Consider the following 27,936-nt stretch of genomic DNA (forward strand, 5'->3'; position numbering starts at 1 on the left):
CTGGCACTTGTTCCCTTAATATATTAATTGATCTATTTATACATGGCAACCAAGTGCAGATGTTTTTAATGCAGCTATTTATCATGAAAGATTTTTTAATAAGACTATCCCCCTGTACGTAACCGTCCTGACTTTAGGAAGCTTGCTGTGCATAAATAGGCTGCCATGCCTCTGACATTAGATCAGTGGCTATACTTCAAATTTGATTTGTAAATCATTTAGGGCTGTTTTGAAAAGGACGTGAAGGATGCTAGATAAATTAAATTATTTTTCTTGACCTGCTGGGTCGTTCTGGCACGTTTTGTTTCTGAGCAGCCTTCCAGAATCTGTAGCATTTTGTTTCAGCAGCTCGATCAGTGCATTGCTAGTGAAAAGCACATCTGAATAATTTATTAGCAAAGCCTGAGGAGACCGCTTTAGTGTCTCATACAGCTCTTGCCAGTCACTGGGTCTACAAAGCCTAATACTCTTGCAGCACAGAGGGAATTTCTGAACACTTGTGAAGAATCATTCTGTGAAATATTTATGATGAGCCAGCGCATTTCAATATGTGTAAAATGTGATGTAGCCTCCGTCACATGTTGGAGGAAACAGAGCTCCAATTGGCCACTGCATGGCTTATGGTCTGAGAATTTCAATGTATGTAATCACAACAAAGTCTTACACTTACCCTTTAAGGTAATGCAATCTCCTAAGGTGTTTCCCTGCAACGATTATTGAAGAAATTCTAACACTGTATAAGAAGGAGCTCTGGGAGTGAGTCTTTCCACCCAGTGTGACCCTGCATGGCTCCAAAGCCCTCTCAGACCTGTTAATTTTCAAAAGTTACCTGAGAGGTGGTATTAGGACAGGTGACCAAAACCTTAATGAATAAGTGTTTAAGAAGGAACTGCAGATGCTGGAAAATCGAAGGTACACAAAAATGCTGGAGAAACTCCCGCTGAGTTTCTCCAGCATTTTTGTGTTCCTTAATGAATAAGGTTGGTTTTAGAGGGCTTGGAATTATGCAATGAGCCAAGATTGGAGAAGGCAGAGATTTCAGATTTGTAGGGCTGGATGAATCACAGAGAGAGGGAGGTGAGGGTAAAGTGCATATTTTGAAATCCAGGAGCCTCCAGAGCAGGTAAATCTGTCAGAAAGGAATTCCATGTACCATGTGTAAAAAGTGCTTGAATATTTGAAAAGGTTACTGGGCAATGATGATACAGACCAGGAATAATGACAGTGACAGATCTACGCACAGCCACAAGTCAGAAGGGGATCGCACACAAAACTCAAGACAATCCCACACAAACAAGGCAAAGAATAATCCCACATAAACTAGGTATGTGCATGGCGATTCTGAATAATTCCTTAAACACATGTATCTCCGATAATGCCAATTAATATATTCTTCATTTCCATGCACACGACTCATTTCATTAAACATTTATAGTCCCTTCCCGAAAAAATGACTGATAAATATTGTATTCATTTTGACAAATATATTTATAACTCACTTTTATTTATATTAAAATATAAATGCACAAATTACTGAAAAAATAACTGTAATGAGTGAGCTTTCACTGGAATATTAAATACTGTATTGTTTCTTTTGTTAGGTATTACATTGGATAATTTAAGGATTCATTTGAGAAGGAAATTGCTTTAACCTGTACCTTTGTTAAGACAGTTTAAGGATCTTGGAAGCAGTATAGTAAACTTTCTGGAGACACAGAGCTAAGAGATTTAATTAGTTTAGTTTAATTTAGAGATACAGTGTGAAAACAGGCACTTCAGCCCATCATGTCATTGAACACCCGTACATGTTGTTCCCCCCTTTACATCCTACACTCTGGGAACAATTTACAGAAGCCAATTAACTTACAAACCTGCACTTTTTCGAAAGTTGAAGGAAACTGAGCGCCTGCAGAAAACCCACGCAGTCACAGGGAGAATGTACAAACTCTGCATAGACAGCGGTCGTAGCCAGGATTGAACCCTGGCCTCAGGTGCTGTGAAGCAGCAGCTCTACCGTTACACCACTGTGCTGTCCACTGCAGGTGAACCAAATGATTTAGCTTTTCTAGAGCATCTTTTATTAGCTCCCAATGACTCAAATGCTTTGCAGCTAAAGAAGTACTTCCTCAGTGACATCACCCTTCTAATGTGGGAAACGCAGCAGAAATGTCTGTATACAAAACCTCTCACCGTAATGATGTTAATTTAAAGATAAATATTAGCCAATACTCCAATGAAGAGCACTAGTATGGGTGTTGAGGGCTGAATCAACTGGTTTCCAGAGGGCTAGTATGCATATTGTGGGTCACTCAAGCCTGTTGGGCTGGCAGTTGACTCACGGCTATTCCTTGAAATTCCATTTCAAGCAGGGTGCAAGGCCATCAAGTTCAAGTGCAGTTTCTTACCACTTCAGGCAGGGTGCAAGGCCACCAAATTCAAGTGCAATGTCATACCATTTGACCATACCAGGGGCCGTAGGGCAGGCAAAGGGACGTTAAATTAGGTAAGAAGGAATATAGTGTTTTCTTTCAAATAGTGAGGGGGGATGTGAAACCCATATTTGGAAAACTGACGTGTGAGAAGTTAGGGCTCCTTGTGTGAAAGGAGGCGGTTGATGGTGTGGGTGCGAGCCCATCATACACTGCGAAAATCATTGAGGAAAACCGAGAGCTTTTCCAAGGGTTGGGAAGGCTAAAAAAACATGAGTATAATATAGTGCGGCAAGAGAACGTGCAACCTAAGCAAAACCCGCCCCGCACTATCCCCTATAAGTTCTGGGATAAGGTCAAAGCCGTATTAGAGCGCATGGAAAGCTTGGGAGTCATAAAGCCCGTGAGTGAACCGACAGATTGGGTGAATTCAATGACTGTTGTTAGCAAGCCTAATGATGGTCCGCCTATGCCTTGACCCACGTGACCTCAATGCGGCCATTCACAGGGAGCATTTCCCGATGCCGACGTTCAAGAACATTGCAACCCACATGCCAAAGGGAAAATGGTTCTCAAAATCTGATGCTACAAGTGGGTACTGGCAGTTCCCACTGAGCGAAGACAGCTCGCGTCTGACCACATTTAATACTCCCTTTGGGAGATACCGATACCTCGTGCTTCCATTTGGAATCTCATCCGCAAGTGAGATTTGGCAGCGGGCAATGCAGGAAGAATTTGGCAATTTAGAAGGGGTGGAGATAGTTGTTGATGACATTCTCGTTTGGGGTGTGAATGCAGCACAGCATGACGCAAGGGTGAAAGCCCTACTTGAACGGGTGAAAGAATCTGGCCTAAAGCTCAATCCCAGAAAGTCAGTAATGCGCTCAAAAGATATTGACTATGTGGGACACGTCATCTCCCAAGCAGGCATGTCACAAGCCCATCTCGTGTCAGCAGCATGCTCCAAATGCCATACCCGACAGACAAGGCTGAAGTGCAAACGTTCTTGGGGATGGTGACATACATGGCCACGTTTATTCCGAATCTTTCGGAGATCACCGCCCCACTTAGACAGCTAACAGAAAAGGGAGTAGCGTGGCATTTTGAGCAGAAGCACAGACATGCAGTAGACCAGCTGAAGTGTCTTCTCACATCGCCACCCGTGCTCAAACTGTACGATGTGAACGCGCCCGTTTCAATTGCCACAGATGCTTCAAACAGCGGATTTGGAGCGGTCCTGATGCAAGACGAGAGACCTGTTGCCTACGCATCACGACGTGTGAACATGGCCGAGCGCAACTATGCGACTATAGAGAAGGTACTGTGCTCCATATTGTTCGCATGCAGAGAGTTTCATGACTTCATTGTCGGTCAGCGCACAGTAATCTTTACTGACCACAAGCCATTAGTAGGCTTGCTCGCTAAGCCGCTACACAAACTAAGCCCCAGACTCCAGCGCATGCGAATGCACCTGCTACGGTACGACCTGGAGATACGGTGGAAGCTGGGACGTGAAATGTTTGTCCCTGACACCCTGAGCCGGCTGCCCAGTGCAAACACGCCTGTGGAAGAGCACATCACACTGCCGAACGTGATACATGCTGTAGAAGCCATCCTACACATGTCAGACGAGCGCCTTGCGCAGTTCAATGCTGAAACAGGAAAAGATCGAACCTTAACACTGTTGTGCGAGTATATAAGAAAGGGTTGGCCTAGTAACAGGCGTGATATGCCCTCGGATTTGACTCAGTTTCATGCATACCATGACCAGCTGGTTGAAGTAGATGGATTAGTCTTGAGGGAAAACCGAATCGTAGTCCTCCAAAGCATGCGCCGGCAGATGCTGAACGCGCTACATGAATCACATCTGGGAGTAGTGAAACTTAAACAACGCGCCCGCAATTTATTTATGTGGCCAGGAATGAACGCACAGATTGAGGACACAGTGGGAACTTGCTCGATATGTCAGGCAACTAGGAAAGCACAAGCAAGCGAGCCGCTAACACCAGACTTCATCCCCAGCAGACCTTGGTCTAAGGTCGGCGCAGACATCTTCCATCTGGATGGAGTTGACCATTTGCTTGTAGTGGACTATTACTCCAAGTACCCAGAAATAGCGCAACTGCCAGACATGACGTCACATTCGGTGATACGAGAGATGACGGGCATGTTTGCCCGGAATGGCATTCCTGACTTGGTGATGACAGACAACACGAGACAATTTGTCAGTGCTGAGTTTCGCAAATTCAAGGATGAATGGGAATTTGCCCATGTCACCTCAAGTCCCATATATCCACAGAGCAACGGGCAGGTGGAGCGCTGTTTGCAAACCATGAAAAGTATCGCGAGGAAAGCCAAACGCAGCAGCCGTGACCCGATGTATATCATCCTCGAATACCGCAACACCCCCCTTGACGGGACATGCGGTTATGCCCCCTCACAGCTACTGAACAGTAGACTGATAAGAAACATATTGGCGTCGCTTTTATCATTCCTACAGCCCCATCCTGTCCCTCCCATGGGACCGCAACAAGCCGTCCAGCAAGAAAACAGGCAGAATACTTCAATGAGAAGGCAAGCGTCGAGTCGCTGCCGCGCCTGGAGCGACAACAACAGTTGTGGTTTCGTGCCAAACCAACTGAGTGGCAACGTGGCCAGATTGCACGGAGAAACAGGAGGGACATCCGACCTGCGCACAAAGCAGCTGAGCCATGCCCTGGCAACACACACAAAAGAGCACGAAAACTCTCCCAGACGGAGGAGCCCCTCTCCCAGACGGAGCAAGTCTTCCAGACCCAAGAGAACAATCCCAGCCCACATCACAAGGTTATGTGGTGGGGGAACCTACTCGAAGCGAGCCAAGCCACACTCACACACAACAGAAATACAACACAGAACGAGTCGGAATTACGACTCGCACAAGAAGTGGCCGATTGTCAATACCCCCAACTCAACTTGTTATGTAAAATAGTTAGGCAATGATTTTATAGTTTTGTAGTATAAAGAGCACTGTGTTAATTCTGGTACTTTATCCACATTAAATTGATTAAAGGTTAAATTTATTAGTATTGAAATAGTTTGTATTGTACATGAATTTGACCCCAAAGTTGAAGGGGGAGATGTGATGTAAATGCTGGTGCCATCATGAAACATTTGTACTCGTCATCAATGTGTAAAAGCCAGTGCCCTCTTGAGGCCAGGAGTACAAGCTGGGGAGTGTGCCTGAGCCTCGTGACTGATGATGACAAGTGACCTTCTAGTACTTTCTGTTGGTTGTTGGATATAATAAACTTTTCTTACAAGATGTCGGACGTGTGTTAATTGTGCTTGTTACAACAGGGTCTTGCAGCAGACATTACAGGTTCTAGTCTTGGTAGCATTCTGTCAAACATCTTCTGCACCCTCTCCAAAGCCTCTTCCACCTTCCAACAGTGGGACAATCAGAACTGCAAACAATACTCCAAATGCTGCCTAACGAAAGTTCTATAACGCTGAACATGACTTCCTGACTCTTATACTCAATGGCCCAAACAATGAAGGCAAGGATACCATATGCCTTCTTTACCACCCTATCCATGTGCCAGCTTTCATTAGGATTTGGAATGATAGATGGATGAAACCAATGCAGAAGAAACCTTCCAGAGGAATTGGGTAAATACCTGAAGGAGAAAAAAGAAGCAGAAATTTGGGGTGAGGGCAGGGCAGCAAATGAAATGGTTTGCTCTTTGAAAGAGGCAGCACAAACACCTGTTCTACTTTTATAGGAACATTAATTTTTCACATTTTTTAAGATAAGTAGTCTAATCCATAACATAATATTCAGACTGAGCTGCAGCAGGGGAAGGTATCGATGAATTTCACCATCTGTAGTGTTAAAGGATCTTTTCCCTTCTTTTGCACCTCTTGTCTAATTCTCAAGGATGTTTAAGTTTGAACATTCTTGTGGCCACCTTGCTGAGCAGTGGATAGAATCTACCACTCATGAAACTTGGTCTAACTCACAAAGGAACACAGGGAAATAGGAGCAGGAGTCAGCCATGCCATGTTTCAAGCCAATCTCACCATTCAACATGGTCATGGTTGATCTATGCAGGCCTCAATCATGTCACCCTCACACCCCCACAGCACCTGGGAGAAACCCCCACTAGGACACTTTAGTTTAGTTTAGTTTAGTTTAGTTTAGTTTAGAGATACAGTGCGGAAACAGGCCCTTTGGCCCACCGAGTCCACGCCAACTAGTGATCCCCCCACACTAGCATTATCCCTCACACACTAGGGACAACCTACAATTTTACCAAGCCGATTGGCCTACAAACCTGTACATATTTGGACTGTGGGAGAAAACCAGAGCACCCGGAGAAAACCCACGCAGGTCACGGGGAGAACGTACAAACTCTGTCACGTGGTCAGGATCGAACCTGGGTTTCTGGTGCTGTGAGGCAGTAACTCTACCTCTGCACCTGTCTTCACAACAATTTTTAAACTACTGCCATATCACTTTTATTTTCTTCCCACGGTGAAGGTGCCCAATATTTAACAATGTTCAAACTGCAGATATTTTTAGATGAATTGTCAAGTAAAAGCCCCCCCCCCCACTGGAGGACATAAATATACACAACAATCTTTTGTAGAAGACCAGGAGAGTTCTTCGCATTGTCCTGGCCATCTTAACCCTCCATCAACATCACTGAAAAAATAATTATCTCACCCTTATCGCATGGATATTTGTGGGGTCCTACAGTATGCAATATTGAGTATCAGGCTTCTAATTTTATCATGTATTACTTTGCAGCAGGGGGTTGAGAATGCTGGCTGCAGAGAGCAAGTGAGACCAGCGATCACTGAGGCACTACTGGGATAACATTGACTGGAAAGCTCTTTCGTAATGCCCTGACCTGTGAAAGATTTGTAAGCCTTCTTTAGTTAATATTATTTTAAATGTTAAGAAATACCAGTTTAAAAAAACCTTCTTTATCTGGGTCTTACTGGAAACAGGTAACTGGTTTAATAGGAACACTCAAATTCAATTCTTGTTGCAGAATTGATTTTTTAAATTTATTCAGCCAGTGTAAACAAGTTGGGAATTTAGATGCAGTGTTCAGATCTCCTGGGAATGTTAAGGAACCTTTCCCTGGCTTGCTTTAAACATATTCTTGTTATGTTTTATATAATTATATAGGATCCGACAGGTCATCGCTTGGTAAAATTACACCAATCACACTGTTATCAAAAATCACCAACATATCAATCCTTAAGAAATACATTATTACACCAAGAATATTAAAAAAATATACAAATATGAGGGATAAGTGTAGGAAAAGTCCCTAAGACTGTCCAAGCCAGCTCTGTTATTCAATACGATCATGACTAATATCATCTTGGCTTCAACTCTACTTTCCTAGTCTGTTCTCCATAACTCTCTATCCCTGTCGCCCAAGAAGTATCAACTGATACTCAGTGATGATGATAATTCCTGAATTATAGTTGAGATAGCCCAGGCCTAGGGTTTTTCTCCCCCCCCCCAGCCCTTCTCATGCTGCTCCGATGGTCTCATTTACCTTTTGCAGCCAGATTCCTTGAAGCCTTGCTGCAGAGCAATTCATGAGAAGCTGCACTGCCTCAGGTGGTAAAATCAGCCCCGGTTCTGCTTGATGGCTTTGTGATAAATCAAAAATCATTTCAACTATCTCTCTAAGTTTCTAAGTGATCTGGGTTATTTGATTGAAAGATGCAAGATGGAAATGGGTACGTCAGCCCACAGGGCCCATACCAACCATTGATCACCCATTCACACTTGTTCTATGGTACTTTCACTTTCACATCCACTCCCTGCATACTAGGGACAATTTACAGAGGCCATTTAGCTTGCAAACACGCACATCTTTGAGCATCCAAAGGAAACCCTGGCGGTCCAGGGAACACACGGAAACTCCACACAGACAGCACCCGAGGTCAAGATCGATCCTGTGCCTCTGGCACTGTGAGGCAGCACCACTCTGCCACTGCACTGTTTAGAAATTGTTGAAAATATATCCAATTAATTAAAACAAAATTATCTAGAAATAATTACAAAAAAATAAATGTGGTTGGATATATATCTACTACTCTAAATTAGTTGAGGGCATAAATGTAAAGTGAAGCAAAGAAAAAGAGAAAACAAAACATAACCATTACTTACTGTTTTTTAAATGAAGGTTGGCGGCTCTGTTCAGATGAGTGGTATTGTTACAGATTTGTCAGCCAAGGGCGATGTAAAGCTCGGGAGGGCAGATATGAAGGGCATCTAGTTTCCCAGCTCGGGAAGATTTGGACACATGGTCTCAGTGGTCAGTCCAGCAGCAGAAAGAGAGATTAGATGCACTGACACCTGACTCTAATGTGGTCAGTACTTCCACACATTCAGTACAGGTGCAGAAGGTAATGCTGACCCAAGGGAAGGAAGTAGCGTACAATTTGCTGGTCAAAAGCAAATACAATTGGCCCCTTTAATATATATCTTTGGACTGGCTTCAAGTTTCCTCTTGGAACTGTTGATGGGTAAAACTTAGATTAGACAAAGCCAGGATGAGTTTATGAAAGGGAAATCATATTTAACAAATCCATTTGGATTTCTTGTGAATCTAACCTGTAGATAAGGAAAACAAGTGGATGTAATACTTTCAGAAGACTTTAAAAGGTTATCGTGCTAAATTAAAGCACATGGGATTGGACAATAGGTTGGCATGGATTGGGAATTGGTTGACAGACTGAAACAGCGAGAAGAATAAGTAAGTCTCTTTCAAGGTGATGGAAGGCATCACAGGGTACCACGGGGATCAATGTTTGAGTCCCATTCACAATATACACCATTTTAAATGTAAAATGTCCATGTTTGCAGATTGACTGGGAGGGTATGTGAGCTGTGAGGGGCATGTGACAAATGTATAGAAGTTGCAATGTGATTTGGACAAGGTGAATAAGTGGGCAAATGCAAGACAGGTAAAGTTTAATGTGGATAAATGTGTGTGTTTTGTACTTTGGTTCTAAAAGCAGAAAATCAGATTATTATTTGAATGGTGATAGGAAAAGGTGAGGAGCAACAAAAGTCAAAGTCAAAGTCAATTTTATTCATCACAAGATGGATCATTCTCTTTTCTCCTCTCTCCCGTCAGACAGACGATACAAATGCTTGAAAGCATTTAACACCAGATTTATAATCAGCCTTTTCCCAATTATTATCAGCCTTTTGAATGGACTTGTCCTATGCTTGGGATGAATTTTCCAACCTTCCAATCTACCTCGTTGCAGCCCTGCACTTTTTTTTTATCATCTGCACTTTCTTTGTAGCTTTAACACTATATTCTATACTCTGTTTATTTTCTCCTTTGTGTTACCTGATGTACTTATGTATGGTGTGCCTTGTCTAGATAATGTTTTTCACTGTATCTCGGTACATGTGACAATAATAAATCAATGCCAGAGTGTCCTTGAATACCAGCTGCTGAAGCAAGTGTTCAGGTACTGCAAGACGAATGGTGTGTTGGTGTTAATTGCAAGAGAATTTGAGTACAGGGGTAAAGATGTTGTGTTGCAGCTGCTGTGGCTTGGTGAGACCATGTCTGAAATTTAATGTTGAGGTCTGATCACCTTATCTGAGGAAGGATGTTTTTGACAAAGAAAGAGCTCGGTGAAGGCTCACTGTGATGGCAAGACTGACGTATGAGGAGAGGCGAGACCATCAGGCTTACGTTCACTTGAGTTCAGCAGAATGAGAGGGGATCTCATACAGGGTATGCTGTTTGGAACCAAGATCAGTAGACACTCAACTGCAGAAGGCTGTGGAGGCCAAGTCATTACATGTATTCAGGAAGGAGGTAGATATATCTCTTAATGCCATGAGGATCTAAGGATATGGGGAGAAGGTGGGAACTGGGCACTGAGGTGGTTTGGTAACCATGTTCATGTTGAATGGTGGTACAGACTTTAAAAGACCAAAATACTACTCCTGCCTCTTTTTCTAAGTTTCACACAAATACCTGCTTCCGATCATTTCCTGCTGTTACTCTTGCTTCAAGTATCAGCATTTAGAGAAATACCTTCCAAGAGGCTGACAATACTGGGGGGAAAGCTGGTATACTTCACCATTCCTATAATAATCTCAGTTTCGGCTTTTAAAAACAGAGTGCATAATCTCACACTTATCCGCATTAAAGTGTACCTGCCGTCAATCTGAGGCTCTTTGAAAGAGCTATTCAATGTCCCCTGGTCTATTTAAGTTTCCATCGGCCTGTCTCTTAAGCTTTCCTAATGTTTCCTTTCTAAGCATTTATCCAAATTTATAATGATAAATGAATGCCCCGAATGAATTTGCTTCTGCTGCCCTTTTAGGCAGTTTGTTGCAAATCACAACAATCTTCTACATGAATAAACTTTCCTCATGTTCCCAGCGGCACTTTTACCAATTATATTAAATTAAGATTAATAATGGGCTTCCATTTTACTCTCTCCTGTCAAAATCATTGTATCAAGTTTCTACCACGATTAAACAGAAAGCATGATTTACATTATTACTGTTTAAGTAATATTTTCTGTCAGACTGCATTTGAAACAAAAGAGACCATCAATGAAGCACCATAACTACGAATAGTTGCAGGGGGAAGCCATTCAGACCCTCATGTTTGCTGCTCCATTTAAAACAGGTTGTGGCTGATTCTGTGCCTCAGGTCCAATCTCCTGCCAATCCTCCTATCCTTGGATCCCTAGAGCATCCAGAAACCTGTCAGTCCCAAACTGCAGTACAGTTAATAGCTGGAGTATTGTGTGCAATGTTGGTCTCCTAATTTGAGGAAGGACATTATTGCTATTGAGGGAGGTCAGCGTAGGTTCACCAGGTTAATTCCCGAATGGCGGGTCTGACATATGATGAAAGAATAGGTCGACTGGGCTTGTATGAGAGGGAATCTTATAGAAATATAAAATTATTAAAGGATCGGACAGGCTAGATGCAGGAAAAACGTTTGCGATGTTGGGAGAGTCCAGAACCAGGGGTCACAGTTTAAGAATAAGGGGTAGGCCATTTAGGACTGAGATGAGGAGAAGCTTTTTCACCCAGAGAGTTGTGAATCTGTGGAATTCTCTGCCACAGCGGGCAGTGGAGGCCAATACACTGGATGTTTTCAAAAGATTTAGCCCTTAGGTCTAAAGGAATCAAGGGATATGGGGAAAAAGCAGGAATGGTGTACTGATTATAGATGATCAGCCATGATCATAATGAATGACGGCGCTGGCTCGAAGGGCTGAATGGCCTACTCCTGCACTTATTTTTCCATGTTTCTATGTTTCGATGTTTCTATGAGCAGCTACAGCTCTCTGGGGCTGGGAATTCCACACATTCACAACCCTGTCAATCTTTAAAATGCTCATCTCTATGCTAAGTTGCAATGCTAAATTAACTCTTAGTTCCAGGGGAATCTGTCTCAGCATTGGATCAGGCAATCCCACTGCACCATCCCCCTCAAATTCAAGGAAGCATTTGCCACCTGTGCAATATTAGTTGGTTTGCCCTCATGACTGTAGGGATGATAGTTGACGACCACCTTAGCAAAATATGATTTACAAACTGGATATTTTGAGGTGGTTGAGCAATCTACAGAGGGACAACTACAAGATGTCTGTCTATCTCTCTATCTCTTTGTCTATCTTTCTGTCTCTCTGTCTCGGTCTCTTTGTCTGTCTGTCTGTCTGTCTGTCTGTCTGTCTGTCTGTCTGTCTGTCTCTTTTTCTCCTCTTTCATTTGGTGGAGATATAGTTCTCGCCTTCCTCTCTGCCTCACTTTCAATATCTCTTTGTTTTCCTTTCTCTGATAATTTTACAATACTAACATCCCCAGTCACTCTGACAACAGTGACCATAAACTCTGCAATTCCCTCTTTAGGCCCACTTATCATTCTCTCCTCCTTTAAGCCTCCCCGTAAAACATACCTCCTGGGCTGAGCGTTTACTCACCTGCCCGAAAATCCCCCCTCCCACTCAATTCCTGTTCAATAGCTCTCCTGTGAGATGCCAAGACAATTTTTAGATCTTTAAGACATGTTGTTATGAATTATAGGCTTTGTCGTGAAAAAGATATAGACAAAATGCTGGAGTAACTCAGCGGGACAGGCAGCATCTCTGGAGAGAAGGAATGGGTGAAGGAATGAGAGAATAGTCGCCTGTCTGCTCAGTTACTCCAGCATTTTGTCTCTATCTTCGGTGCAAACCAGCATTTGCAGTTCCTTCTTACACATTTATCGTGAAGAACCTTTGATGACACAGGACAAGTGGTTCACTCTTACCTTTGTGCATTCACTGGACTGTGAGAGGAAAGCACTAGATTGCCAGACAGGATGATCAATCTGCACAACTCAGCCCCAGAGTGAGGGTGTTGTCAGACACAACATTGAAACCAACCTATCTTTACAGATAGAGTCAGGGTAGGATGCCCCCGGAGGTGACCGTTGGTCAACATGTGACACTGACCCACATGTGTACACTGTTGAGAGATTTTATGGAGAGAGAGAGAGAACCACTGGTACAAACATAAAAAAAACAGCACATGTTGCAATTTTTTGAAGATAAAAGCAGAAACTGGTTTCTGGTGTATGGGTCCTGAATCTGGAACGTTAACTTTGTCCCTCTACCAACACATGCCGACCGACCCGCTGAAGGTTTTCAGCTTTTGCTTTGAAAGCATTGTCGTTCTGAAGAGGCCCAGGTTCACTGCCTGGAGGGCTGGTGGTGGCAGGAGCTATCTGGCTGTGTACTTGTGCTGTGAGCTGTGCTTTGCAAAGCCTCAGAATGGGAGCTGGAATTATACTGACCAGTTCTTGCTCCTGACGTATGGTCACACCATGTTCTCAATGGACTCCTTGTGCATCACAAATTTAAAGAAGAAATTCCAGAGAATGAGTCCTTGGAAGCAGAAAGAAGACCACTGGGATGTGGTGGTTACATCTGGGATTTGCAAGAGGCCAATGCTGGAGGAGTGCAGAGATTTTGGTGGGTTGCAGGAGGTTGCAGAGATTGTTGGGAGGAGAGGAAGCCATGGAGAGAAATGTAAACAGGATGTGAATTATAAAATGGAGGCGCTGCCTGCAGAGGAGCTGGGATAGGCAGTGGTGTTGGGTATAGGATGGGTTGGCATCATAGTCATACAGCGTGGAAACAGGCCCATCGGCCCAACTTGCCCACGCCGGCGAATGTACCCCTTACATTGCCCCCTCCCTGCGTGTGTTTGGCCCATATCCCTCTAAACCTATCCTATCATGATTATTTTATACTTTATTGTCACATGTGACATCACAATGATATTCTTTGCTTTGCATACCCAAGGTATGCAAAGAGTCACCACATAAAGAGCATCAACAAACATGTAAGGTACACAAAAATGCTGGAGAAACTCAGCGGGTGCAGCAGCATCTCTGGAGCGAAGGAGATAGGCAACGTTTCGGGCCGAAACCCTTCTTCGGAACATGTACCTGTCTAAATGTTTCTTAAACGTTGTGATAGTCCCTGCTTCAACTACCTCCTCCTGCAGCTCGTTCCATATACCTACCACCTTTTCTGTAAAAAGGTTGCCCCTATTAAATCTTTTCCCCCTCACCTTAAACCTATGTTCCCTGGCTCTTGATTCCCCTACCATGGTTAAAAGATTTTGTGCATTTACAATATCTATTCCTCTCAAGATCTTATACACATTTATAAGATCACCCCTCATCTCCTGCACTCCAAGGTGACCTAAAGTCCTCGCCTGCTCAACTCAACTATAACTCAAGCCCTCGAGTCCTGGCAACATCTTCATAAATTTTCCAGATATCCTTTCTAGCTGAACAACATCATTTCTATAACAGAGTGAGTGGATGTGACTTGGTGTGAGTTAGGACACAGGTAGTGGTGTTGCGGATACGTTTGTTTACCTTGTGGTATCACAGTCTAGGATTTATCTTGGAGAAACTCAGCGGGTGAGGCAGCATCTATGCCTCTTCTTGAACTAGGATTCATCTTGTTGTATTTGAGTTGAATTACTTTAGCTTCAAATGGTAATTTATCAAAATAATCTCAAGCAGGTTTTTCAGAAGGGATTACTCCAGTGTCATGAATATTTACTTTCAAATTAAAGGTTGGTTTGTTCAAATGGATGTGAGGATGTTGATGAAAATTAAGAAGATTATCCAAGGGATCTACTTTTAATAGGAAACAGAATTAGCTTTGGCATCACACCGTGTTTGATGTGATGTACACTCTGCATGAAAAGGAAATGTTTCATTGCATGTGCGGAGTTTTGGTCTCTACATAATGACATGATAAATGCAGAGAATCATAGAGTCATACAGCACAGAAAAAAGGCCCTTCGGCCCAACTTGTCCATGCTGACACAATTCGTAGTATAGAAATAAACCCTTTGGCCCAATGCTAGATTTTACACTCCAGCAATCCTCGTCCTATTCCATTCCCTTGCACTCATCAGCATATCCTTCCATTCTCATGTGTTTATTCAGCAGCTCCTTCCATCCCCCCACCCTTCCCCCATAGTCAACTCAACCTCTCCCTATGGGAGTGAGTTCCACATTCTCACTGTACCCTAGGTGGAAAAACTTCTTCTCAATTCCACATTTTGTTTACTCACAATCAGTTCCTCGTTGTGCACTTAAGACACAAGCAAATCACCTTCATAAAGATTTTAGCTCTCCTTTCCATGGGAAATGTGAATGAAAAAGCCTTTGGATGGATCGCTACCTGTTGGTACTTTATGGTGAAGAAGAATCACCTTAAAGGACAGTACTAAATCGTCACAAGCCTGTTAATACTGCTAGTTCTTACACAGCAACTGAACTCTTTTCCGTCCCTTGGGTGAAAGAGGGATAGAATCAGTGGATAAAGTAGATTCAGTTTATTGCAACCTGTCCATTATTAGTTCATTTCCTGGTCGTGTGAAATTAATGCATTTGCCGGTGGGTATTAACAAAACACATAGGCAGGATGTTTAATGATTTTTTTTATATAAAGAAATGTCAGACACCAACAATAATGATTAAATAATAAAAAAATATAATACTAAATGCTCACAAAATCACAGCAAATAATACATCATAGCATTCAAATTATAAAATACAAATACTGAACACAAAGCAGCCTCTCTTACACTGTAGAAAAAAGAAATAATTCCAGAAAAGTATATATAATATACAAATTGGGAAGAAAGCAAATAATTTACTTTGAGACAAGATTACTGAATGATTGGTTTCTTTCCCCCATTTTGAACAGTGACTACAATTGCCTTAATCTTCAGCCTTAGAACTCCCTCTTCCAATCTTTCTGCTTCTCATTGGGTCTTTAAGATCCTCTTTAAAATCAATTTCTTTAATTGAGCGTCTGGTCATCTAATATCTCTTTAAATTAATCGGTGTCAATTTTTGTTTTGGTAGAGTTCTTGTGAAGCAGGGTGGATATTTAGCTATGTGAGAAATAATGTCAAAATGTCGTTATCAAACATGAATTTTGACCAATTTAAGTAGTAATTGATGGAGTGAAAAGAAATAACGTGGTCGTTCAACATAAAAACAGTGAATGATGAAATCACTTGGCAAATCAGGCAGCATCTGTGGAAGGAGAAACTTTAATGCTTCAGCTCAATGAGGTGCCATCAATCTGAAACATTAATTCTGTTTCTGTTTCCGTTTCCATTTCCATAGATGCTGAATGACTTTCTGAGTGTTTCTAGCATTTTCTGTTTTTATTTCAGATTTCCAACAACTGCTCTTTTTTAATATTTTTAACAAGGTTATTCAACCTTCATCTTGCCACCCCTACATCCCACCCTATCAGTCCTCTGAGGTTAGACACAAAATGCTGGAGTAACTCAGCGGGACAGGCGGCATCTCTGGAGAGAAGGAATGGGTGATGTTTCAGGTCGAGATCGAGAGTCAGGGGAGAGGGAAACTAGAGATATGGAAGGATAAGGTGTGAAAACGACAGGTCAAAAGGCAACATCTCCAAGTTTGCGGATGACACTAAGCTGGGGGGCAGTGTTAGCTGTGAGGAGGATGCTAGGAGACTGCAAGGTGACTTGGATAGGCTGGGTGAGTGGGCAAGTGTTTGGCAGATGCAGTATAATGTGGATAAGTGTGAGGTTATCCATTTTGGTGGCAAAAACAGGAAAGCAGGCTATTATCTAAATGGTGGCCGATTAGGAAAAGGGGAGATGCAGCGAGACCTGGGTGTCATGATACACCAGTCATTGAAAGTAGGCATGCAGGTGCAGCAGGCAGTGAAGAAAGTGAATGGTATGTTAGCTTTCATAGCAAAAGGATTTGAGTATAGGAGCAGGGAGGTTCTACTGCAGTTGTACAGGGTCTTGGTGAGACCACACCTGGAGTATTGCGTACAGTTTTGGTCTCCAAATCTGAGGAAGGACATTATTGCCATAGAGGGAGTGCAGAGAAGGTTCACCAGACTGATTCCTGGAATGTCAGGACCGTCTTATGAAGAAAGACTGGATGGACTTTGTTTGTACTCTCTAGAATTTAGGAGATTGAGAGGGGATCTTAAAGAAACTTACAAAATTCTTAAGGGATTGGACAGGCTAGATGCAGGAAGATTGCTCCCGATGTTGGGGAAGTCCAGGACAAGGGGTCACAGCTTAAGGATAAGGGGGAAATCCTTTAAAACCGAGATGAGAAAAACTTTTTTCACACAGAGAGTGGTGAATCTCTGGAACTCTCTGCCACAGAGGGTAGTTGAGGCCAGTTCATTGGCTATATTTAAAAAGGAGTTAGATGTGGCCCTTGTGGCTAAAGGGATCAGAGGGTATGGAGAGAAGGTAGGTACGGGATACTGAGTTGGATGATCAGCCATGATCATATTGAATGGCGGTGCAGGCTCGAAGGGCCGAATGGCCTACTCCTGCACCTAATTTTTATGTCTATGTTTCTATGTAAAACAGACAATGTTCAAGGAAATGTAGAATGGTTCATTGTTGGTTGAGGGGAAGGTGAGAACGAGGCATACAAACAGTGAAATTAATCAGAATAGTGAAAAGTAGACGGAGAACTAGGGCAGGGGAGGGATGGAGAGATAGGGAAAGCAAGGGCTACTTGAAGTTGGAGATCAATATTGATATCGCTGGGTTGTAAGCTGTCCAAGCGAAATATGAGGTGCTGTTCCTCCAATTTGCGTTTGGTCTCACTCTGATAGTGGAGGAGGCCCAGGACAGATAGGTCAGTATGGGAATGGGAGGGGGAGGTAAAGTGTTTCTTAACCGGGAGATCATGTAGGCCCAGGCGGACTGAGCGATGGTGTTCAGCTCAAGATTTCCTCTGAGGTGTTTACCAATTACAGCCGGAGCAGTTCATGTTTGATTGTTTTAACAACAACCTAAAAGGGTTGATGGTACACAAAAATGCTGGAGAAATTCAGCGGGTGCAGCAGCATCTATGGAGCGAAGGAAATAGGCAAAGTTTCGGCCCGAAACATTGCCTATTTCCTTCGCTCCATAGATGCTGCTGAGTTTCTCCAGCATTTTTGTGTACCTTCGATTTTCCAGCATCTGCGGTTCCTTCTTAAACACTAAAAGGGTTGAAACTCATTTGAAAAAAATCTCATGTTCAAGTTACCCAACAAACTCCAGTATCTTCACCACAATACAACAGAGTCCGACCATAGCTTGGCTTCCAACCCACAGCATCTCTATAGTGACACAGCTGTGATTGCCAGTGGCTAAATGAGCTCGTTAAGCTTACTGCTTAAGATCAGGCACTAATACGGACCATTAAGCTGTTGATAAACTCCAATTAACACACCCTGACACATAATAAATCAACAAATTATCAAATTACTGATCACAAACATGCCACTGGGAACTTTGGAAAAGCAGATGTTTTGAGAAATATGCATTTGTTTTGTTTAAAATTTAATCAGCTGAATGACTCATTTCAACTCAAAAACTGAATGCTTACATTTTTTGGGGGAGAAAAAGGGATGACCCATTTACAGTTTTATTCTGAATGTTGTTACACTTGGGGAATATCACTGCAGGAAGGAAGGAAGCAGCCTATTTAACATAAATGTGGTTCAAACCAGAAGGAAAAATCATAATCTAAGATGTTATTAATATTAAATTTTCTTGAATACAATTTGCATGCCCTGAATAAAAAAAATCTATTTATTTTTAGAACTAAAGGCTGAGCTGTAAAATCACTTGTTCATCTTGATCCTCCAAAGACTACTGATCCACAAAATGTTCTGGCCAAGTATCTAGCCACAAAGGTCTTCTCCACTGAGGCCACAGGCACAGGCTATGGAGCTAATTATTCATGAGACGAGGAGAAGTTTCTTGGAGGATTCAAAGTTTAGGGAATTCCTTTCCCAGAGGGCTGCAGAGGTATATTCATTGAGGAGATACAAGGCAAAGATTGACAGACTCCTCCAAACTGATGGAATGAAGAGCTACAGAGATCAGACAGGAAGATAGAGTTGTGATCTCATGGAGTGGTCAAGCAGGATTGAGGGGCTGAATGGTAGGCATGTGGGCTAATGCAATATAAGGTACCACACACAATGGGCTGAGGAGGAGCTGTATTGTTAGAGATCTGTTTCTCAGACTGTCCTTCTCCTTATGTCAGGTGACAGAGGGGCCCCACGTCTGAGAAATACATCTGACAGACTGCTTCTCTGTCCCCTGAGGTACGTGTGGAGGGTCCAGTGGCATCTATTGTGGAGAAGAACAGAGGAGTTATCTCAGTATCCTGCCCAATATCTTCCCTTCGACTGACAGCAGCAGAAAGAATATCTGGTCTTTGTGATGGTTGTGAGATCCTACTGTACACAGATGGGCTGCCAGTTTTCTTACTTTACAGCAGCAAACACCACATGTCAAAAAGCATCTCTTTAGTGATAGTCAGATATACTGTGGAAATGCATGATTTTTCTTTTTCACTTTCCACTGATGGCTGATCTCAATTATACTGGGCTGTAGGTTAGTTTAAGTTCAGGACAGCATCTTGACGCTTCTCAAAAAGCTCACACACTTAATTAAAATAACACACTAGAACGACTAACTTTCTGGTTCTCAAGTACAAAATGAATTGGCAGCTTTTGCAGCTTTAGATTACATGTGCATCTTCTGGACAATCTCACAACTGCAAGCATCTGCAAAGATTTTTTTTAAATGATGTTATTCCCATTTTCTTTCTGTGAACATTTCACAGGATGATGAAATAAATTGAACAGAAAATAGAATATGCTTGCCTGAGGTTCCACCAAGAGCAGATGAGTAACTGAAAATTAACTACTCTATAGTTATGCTATTCAAAGTTTTAATTGAATCCGCATTCTATTAGGCATGTGCCAATTTTGTTTTCATTTATTAATTTCATGTTGTGGCCAGGATTCGATTTGTTATCCATTCCTAACTTGCTTTTTGAGAGGGTTGTGGTGAGCCACGTGCTACAGTCCTTCTGCGGACAGTGGTTCCACAGTTTTGTTACACAGGCATTTCTGTATACGTGGACCATGAGGGAATATCGATAGGGTTTGAAGTAAATGATTTGGGAGGAAACCTCCAAAACATTAGCAAATTAAAGTAAGTCGATGAATTATTTTAAGATCATGGTGGAACGTGCTACACAGAAGGCCATTCCGCCTATTGTGCCTCTTCCAGCTCTTGTTCCCTACCCCTGTTCTTTCCCCAAACTTTGCAGTTTTTCTTTTGTATTTATCAAATATAATTTTAAAATCGCCATTGAATCAGATTTTGCTGGCTTTTCCTAAAGATGGGAAATCCTGCCTGTGTTTTTTTACTTTAGGGATACAGAGCACAAACAGGTCCTTTGGGCCACCAAGTCCACGCCGACCACCAATCACCCCGGCGTATGCAGACAGCACCGGTGGTCAGGATCGAACCCGGGTCCTTGGCAACTCTACCGTTGTGCTATTGTGCCGCCCTGTGTTCGACAATTAGCATGGCAAAGAAAACAGAAGTTCCGTGATTTAATTTACTCTCTTCAGACCAATGCATCCTCATTTTCATATTCCCTGAAAACCATCAGGGGCCAGATTTTGTTGAGTTTTGCTGACCATTCCACATTCAGCGGAGTCTTGATTTAGTCAGGAATTTCAACAAAGATGACGGAATTCCAAACTGAATGGCTGAACTCTACTCCTTGTGTCCCAGCTGTAACTCTTCCATTGGATCTTCGTCAACTCCAGTGGGAGGGCAGGATCCTTCTGAGATTCTCCAGCACTCTTGCTGTTCGAATCCTACACCAACACACCAGCCCCATGAATGTCCACCCACAGTTGTGTTGGCTATAAGGAACTAATTATGTTAATTTAAAAAAAATATTTGTGTTTGGTTTAATATTTGTGATTATTAAAGTTATGTTTTAGATACCCATTTAAAAAAAATGTTTATTTCAATCACTGAATCATAGTGATATAGTCATTCAGCATGGAAACAAGCCTTTCGGTCCAACTTGCCCACACTGACCAAAATGCCCTTTCTAAACTAGTCCAATCTGCCTGCTTTTGGCCCATATCCTTCTAAACCTACCGTATCCATGTACCTGTTTAAATGTTTCTTAAATGTTGCGATAGTACCTGCTCAACTACTTCCTCCAGCAGCTCGTCCCATACACCCACCATCATTTGTGCAAAAAAATTACCCCTCAGTTTCCCATTAAATCTTTCCCCCCTTTACCTTCAACCTATGTCCACTGGTTCTCGATCCCCCTACTCTGGGCAAGAGCCTCTACGCATTTACCCAATCTATTCCTCTCTTTGAGGATGAAGATCATTGGAAAAGTCTTGACTGCTTTGACAGGTAGCAAAGCGGGAGGTCAGTAATTAGAAACATAGAAAATAGGTGGAGGAGTAGGCCATTCGGCCCTTCCGGCCAGCACCACCATTCAATATGATCATGGCTGATCATCCAGAATCAGTACCCTGTTCTTGCTTTTTCCCCATATCCCTTGATTCCGTATTAGTTATTGGTTTCCGGAAGAGTTTTGAGAGCCGAGTGTGTTCGGACCTGGCCTCATCATTCCATAACATCACTCAGGGCAATGACACTCCTCAAAGTCTCACTGCATGGCTTGTGGGCTCGCTGGGTTGGTACGATGGGCCTTTCCAATCTGTTAAGACCAGTCGGGAATATGCAGGTCAGAAGTATCAAACGGGCCCCAATCATGAAAATCTGGGCCAATACTTATAGGTTTAATGAGTATTCAACTAAATTTCAATTGTGCCGTAATCCGCTGATTAATGTTGGCTGCCACTGGACTTTGAGAAAAAAACACCTCCAACCACCAGAATTGTGTGTCTGCTGTCTGCTTCTCTCCATGTCTCCTCAGACTGCCCCCAGCCTGGGGCTCACAGACATGCGGCGACACTCACCAATTCCTTCTTCTTCATGCACTCCATTAAAATGATGAAGAGGTGCTGAGCTTGCGTGCGGCTGTAGTTGAAGGTCTTCTGAATGGTGACGAGTAGCTGGTCTCTCAAAGACTCGTTTATTACCCTGTGGGGGCACAGAAACAAAGATCAGAGACTTTAAGAAGATATGCTGACAAGATTTGACACTGAGGAATGTTAGAAATGGGAGATCATAAGTTCATCAGTGATCGGAGTTGAATTAGCCCATTCGGCCCATCAAGTCTACCCCGCCATTCAATCATGGCTGATCTATCTCTCCCTCCTAACCCCATTCTGCTGCCTTCTCCCCAAAACCTCTGACACCTGTACTAATCAAAAATCTATCTATCTCTACAAGAAACATTTCCACTGACTTGGCCTCTGCAGCCTTCTGTGGCAAAGAATTCCAGGGATTTGCCTTATGTTCTAGAAGTTATGAAAGATTGCGTGGTCGTAGTGGACTATGTTGTGATCTCCCACTCAATGGAACTCAGACATGCCCAATGAACCTCACCCAATCTCAGTCCTATCAGGCTGAAGTCTTCAGCAGGGTAGAGTGTGTTTAACATGGGTGTGTGGTGAAGGGGAGGAGGCTACAACTACGTCCACCAAGTGTGGTGCTTGCAGCCTGCATGGTCTGAGGGTCAGCTTCCAGAAAAGGTTCTCAGATGCGCAAGTTATCCGTCTCTCGGATAGACTGTCTGGCAGGCGGCGGAGTGGAAAGGAGACATTTAGCACAATCAACATTTAGCTGTACCCCACTGCTCCATGGCTACCTCTGTGTGATGTCAGTCCCTCTAACCCTGTTGTTTCAAAGATCAAGTGGCCCACTGTTGAACAATGCAGTAGAGGCACTACATGTTTCTCTCCCGTGTTACCTGAGACGGCACAGTCTGTTCTTAGCCTGGCACTTACCCACCGTCCTCCGAGTACTTGTGTGCGAAGGCGAGGATGTCTGAAGCCCGGCCGCTGCCGTCACAGACCACCACCGGGACGGGTGGGGTGTCCCGCAGATACTCCAGCACGATGGAGATTACGTTGGGTCCGCCTTCCACAATGAGAGCCACCACCGGAACTCCCTGTCCGATCCCTGCAGAGAGACAGCAGGGCGAGAGGCAGAGTCAGGGAGCCAAAGTCGCTGCAGTACATAGAGCCCACAGGAAGAGCACCAAAATAGTCCATTCAGCCCATCTGGCCGGTGCCAGCATTTACCAGCACTCTCCTCATCACCCATCACCACATTCTTCTATTCATGTGCCCACATTGATGTTAAAATATACAACGGTGTAGCACAAGACCAGGCCATTTGCCCCACGATCACTGTGCTGAGCTGGATACTAAAGTTAAACCAATCCCTTCTGGCTGCTTGTGATTCATATCCCTCCATTCTCTGCATATTGATATGCCTATCTAAAAGTCATTTAAACACCACTATTGCATCTGCTGGCCCCATAGCAGAAGCGTCCACGTCGCAGGGCTGGAAACTGTATGTATCCTGAGTTAATTCTGCTAGCACCATCATCTATTACAACAAGTGATGGCCCCCACTGATTGTCGCCGGAAGCTTGCGTCCTTTTCAGGACGGACAATGACAGCGATGTCAACATTTGAAACATGGAAGATGGACACGTAAGAAGAAGATTGCATCTGCTTCCACCACCACCCCTAGCAACACGCTCCAGGTACCCACCATTCTCTGTGTAAAAAAAACTTGATCACAACATCTTCTTTAAACATTGCCCCAGAAAGAAGGTGAGAGGTAAAAAAAAGGCAGAAGATTTCAAAAATACTGCATAATTGCTTTTACATCGACAAGGTCTGATTTGCCACAACAAATGATTGAAATTATTTTAATATCTGAGCAGTGTTCCTGATGAGAACTGTAAGCAAAGTTGTGAGAAATTCTTGAGCAGGAGTGAATTCCATTGCAAACTGTTATTACATTTTTTACAGGACTGAACAAACGTTTCAGCCCAAACGCACCATGTTGGTGTTCATGCTCGAGGAGTCTCCTTCAAACCTTCATCGCCTCCTGTCACAATCTAATGACCTGAAACATTAATTCAGTTTCTCCTTCCACAGACGCTGCCTGACTTGCAGAGTATTTCCAGTATTTTCTGTTTTGCTACACAATTCCAGCACCTGCAGTTTTTGTTTTTATTTTTCTTCTTCATCTCAGCTTTTCCTTTTATTTCTTTTTCTCTCTCATGTTATCCAGATTGTCCCTAAATGTATCCTAGCTTCAACTTCTGGGAGCAAGTTAGCCATTCCCACCACTCGCTGGGTAAAGATGTTTCTCCTGAATTAGTTTAGTTTAGTTTAGAGATACAGCTCTTCGGCTCACCGAGTCCGCACCAACCAGCTATCCTCGCACATTATCACTATCCTACACCCAATAGTGACAATTTACATTTATTCCAAGCCAATTTACCTATAAACCTATATGTCTTTGGAGTGTGGGAGGAAACCGAAGATCTCAGAGAAAACTCATGCAGGTCAAGGTGAGAACGCACAAACTCCATACAGACAGCACCCGTAGTCGGGATCGAACCCGGGTCTCTGGCGCAGTAAGACATGAGTAGTAGCTCTACTCAACAAAAAATCTGTAGCCTACTTTTGCTCTGGTATTTTTTTTAATTCACATGTTTAATCGATATTGTTTTATTATTGATGTTTAATGTCACTTGCGTGCGGAGCACCAAGGCAAATTCCTTGTATGTGAATACTTGACCAATAAACTTAAACCATTCATTCATTCATTCATTCATTCATTCATTCATTCATTCATTCATTCAGTCTCACTGGATTTATTATTGATCACCTTCTCCTATGAGCCCTAGCTGTGGTTTCCGCCATATGTACCCTATATCAAATTCAAATGTGATCAAAAAGAGATTACTCTTCAGTCGTCTCTTTTCTGAAGACAGCCCCAGCCGGTTCATTTTCTTCTTTTGGTTTATGCCTCTCAGATCTACTTTCATTCTTGTCAATCTTTTATATATTTCTTCCACTGCCTTCATATCACGAACTTAATTATAAAGATGTTCAGGAAATACTTTCAAAAGTGTAGTCGGTATTGCATGCAGCAAACGCCCACACAGCAATGTGATAAGAGGCAGAGAATCTGTGTCAACGATGTTGATTGAAGGCCTGGGACATCAGCAATAGTCTCCTGTGCTTCTTCAAAGCTGCACCAGGGGACTTTGCACAGGGTGAGAGGGTGGGTAGATCCTCATCCACAAGGCAGTGGCCGTGGCAGCACAGTACTTACTCAGCAACTCACCCTGTGGTATCCTGTGTCCCAGTTTTACTGATAGAGCCATTGCTGGGATGTGAAGGAGGGATGGTGGGAGAAAGGAATGAAGGGGGGAGGAAATTAGGTTTGAGGGGGTGCGGGAGGAAAGAAGGATGGGAAGAGGGAGGAATAGAGAATGCAGGGAAATTAGGGGAAAAAGAGGTGAAGAGGGAGGAAAGGGGGAAGAATGGAGGGAGGGATGAGAAAAGGATGGAGAATGGTAGGTAGGGAGGGTAGGAAGAAAGACAAGGAGAGTGGGAAGAAGCAGGAGGGAGGAAGGGAGAGGAAAGAGATGGTGTATGTTCAGAGCTCTGAACATACACTATCTCTTTCCTTCAGGTTCTGACCGAATAATATATCTGGTGGTGTCTGTGAATGACTGAATATGTAAACATTTTGCACTCACGCTGCAAGTGGATTCTGGGATCAGGCGTGGATCTGTACCTGGAGGAGGGAATTTTGCACTTTACCCGTACCCCATATTTGACTTTCCTCAGACAGGCACAGTACCTTACAAATAATGGATTATATCGCAGCAGAATGATCAAGTGGATGCCATCGATGACGGTTGAACGTCCCTTTGCATTCCCAGCCCCTTTACATATTCTCAGGCATAGGATGACAAAGGGAAGTCCACATGTCACACATGTCAACGGTCCCTGTTCCACACTTTAGGGAGTGAAAGGAAGGTGCTTTCTAGTAATACCTCTCACTATCTCGGGACATCCCTGCGTGGCTGATCAGCTGCTTTCTGAAGTGCCGTCACGGCTCAAGTGAAGGAAACACAGTAGGCATCTTAGTCACAGCAAGTTCCAACACATCAATGTGATTATAGGAAAGATAGAAAATAGGTGCTGGAGGAGGCCATTTGGCCCTTCGAGCCAGCACCGCCATTCATAGTGATCATGGCTGACATCCACAATTACTAACCCGTGCCTGCCTTCTCCCAACATCCCGTAATTCCACTAGCCCCTAGAGCTTTATCTAACTCTTTTAGATTCATCCAGTGAATTGGCCTCTACTGTCTTCTGTGGCAGAGAATTCCACAAATTCACACTCTAAGGGTGAAATTTTTTTTTCTCATCTCAGTTTTAAATGGCCTCCCCTTTATTCTTAGACTGTGGCCCCTGGTTCTGGAATCCCCATGAGCATGAACATGTTGTCTTTAAGATATGTTGGTTGAAGCAGTGGCAACTTCTTCTACCGAGTAAGCGGGTATAAAATGTCTTCCTGAGCGGGCAGATGAGCAGGGCCGGCCTTAAGCCGATTGGACCGATTGCTCCCAATTGGGCCCCGCGCCAATGGGGGGCCCTGCGCTAATTTTCCGTATTTTGTACGGAAAAACAAATTTGTGTTGCTAAATACAATTTTTTTTTAAACATTCGCCTTCTTAAATACGGATTTTAAAAAAAAATGAACATGGATAAAAACCACTGCACCGGCCATCAGACAAAAACAATGTTAACTACTGCTGTAGCACTTGTTAACAGCCAGTAGTTTACAAGTAGTTATACAATGTTTCATCAATGCATCGATCCACATTCCTCAGTAAATGTAAATGTTTTGACCAAGTATTATTGATGCCCTGTGAAATTTATTCAAAGGAATGCAACGTCATTAATACTTGGTAAAACACAATTTTACTTCGGAGTCACGTGAGTGACTACGTGAAGAGCCCGCTCAGCACGCATGCGCGGCATTATGTTCAGCAGTGCAACAGCGGCCGCATCGGGAGTCAGGCGCTCACGCTACAGGTGAAAGAACGGACCGTCAGGTAAGCTCTGATGTCGGGTTTTCTTTCACAGGGAGCCTTCTGCTTTCAGGCAGAGAAGAAATTCTCTTGGACATACCTGTCCCCCGCTCGACTCCACTGAGGAGCGTTCCATCTGGGGGGGCAGCAACAAGGCGGTAGGACCGCTTACCCGGCGCTCCGCTATCCCCCGACACCGTGCCGAGCCCAGCCCGCTAGCGCCTGAGCAGCGGGCTGGAAGTAAAGCCACGGAAGAGGCGTCTGGCCAGTGGCTTCCGACTTGTCGGACGGGGACGTCTCTCCACCCGCACGGGGGGAAAGACAGCCGCCTGAAAAGACCTGTTCCCCGCTCGACTCCACGGAGGAGCGTTCCATCTGGGGGGGGGGGGCATCAACAAGGCGGTAGGACCGCTTACCGGGTGCTCCGCTATTCCCCGACACCGCGCCGAGCCCAGCCCGCTAGCGCATGACCAGCGGGCTGGAAGTAAAGCCACGGAAGAGGCGTCCAGCCGGTGGCTTCCGACTTGTCGGACGGGGACGTCTCTCCACCCGACCGGGGGAGAGACAGCCGCTTGAGCCGCTTGGAGCGGCTCCTGGAACAGGAGCTCCAGCGAGACGCGCTTCATGAGGGGCGCTCTCGCAGGGGGAGTTCAGGCACTCCCTCCACAGTGCCTTGTGCACTGCCCATTGCTTCCTCCTTACCCGAGGGTAGCTTTGGTGACCAGGACTGGGCTGGTCAAGAAGAGGGGACGATGGCTGAAGATCTCGGGAGTATGCAAGGGGTGCAGGAACAGGAAGAGGTGCTAGGTGTGGTGGACCGCTACGTGGCAACCCCACGTGCAGGAGGCCGTTAAAGGCCAAACCAGTGGCCAGCATTAACTACCTCTCCAACTGGCCCCTACAGGAGAGGTGGTCAATAAGGCCTTAGAAAACTGCAGCGGATCCTCAGGCTCCTGACGTCAGCCATCACATCGTTTGCTCGTTCCGTGGACAAATACGGAGATGACCACAACCTTCGTAAACAAATCATAAAACCT

At 43.9% G+C, this 27,936-nt stretch overlaps 1 protein-coding gene across 4 annotated transcripts in view; it reads right to left on the reverse strand.

The window, feature by feature from the left end:
- trpm3 (transient receptor potential cation channel subfamily M member 3) overlaps positions 1-27,936 on the reverse strand; it is a 471,994-nt gene that overhangs the window by 82,639 nt on the left and 361,419 nt on the right. For 2 of the 4 annotated variants that reach the window (XM_033018126.1, XM_033018125.1), the window contains exons 7-8: positions 22,770-22,944; positions 21,837-21,960 (exon numbers count right to left, since the gene is read on the reverse strand). In XM_033018126.1, coding sequence (XP_032874017.1) covers positions 21,837-21,960; positions 22,770-22,944 — 299 coding nt within the window. Of the gene's footprint in view, positions 1-15,428; positions 15,901-21,836; positions 21,961-22,765; positions 22,945-27,936 lie in introns of those variants that run through there. The other 2 variants (XM_033018122.1, XM_033018123.1) reach the window with 2 other exon arrangements.

Source organism: Amblyraja radiata, chromosome 3, assembly GCF_010909765.2.
Source record: "Amblyraja radiata isolate CabotCenter1 chromosome 3, sAmbRad1.1.pri, whole genome shotgun sequence".
Classification (NCBI taxonomy): Eukaryota; Metazoa; Chordata; class Chondrichthyes; order Rajiformes; family Rajidae; genus Amblyraja; species Amblyraja radiata.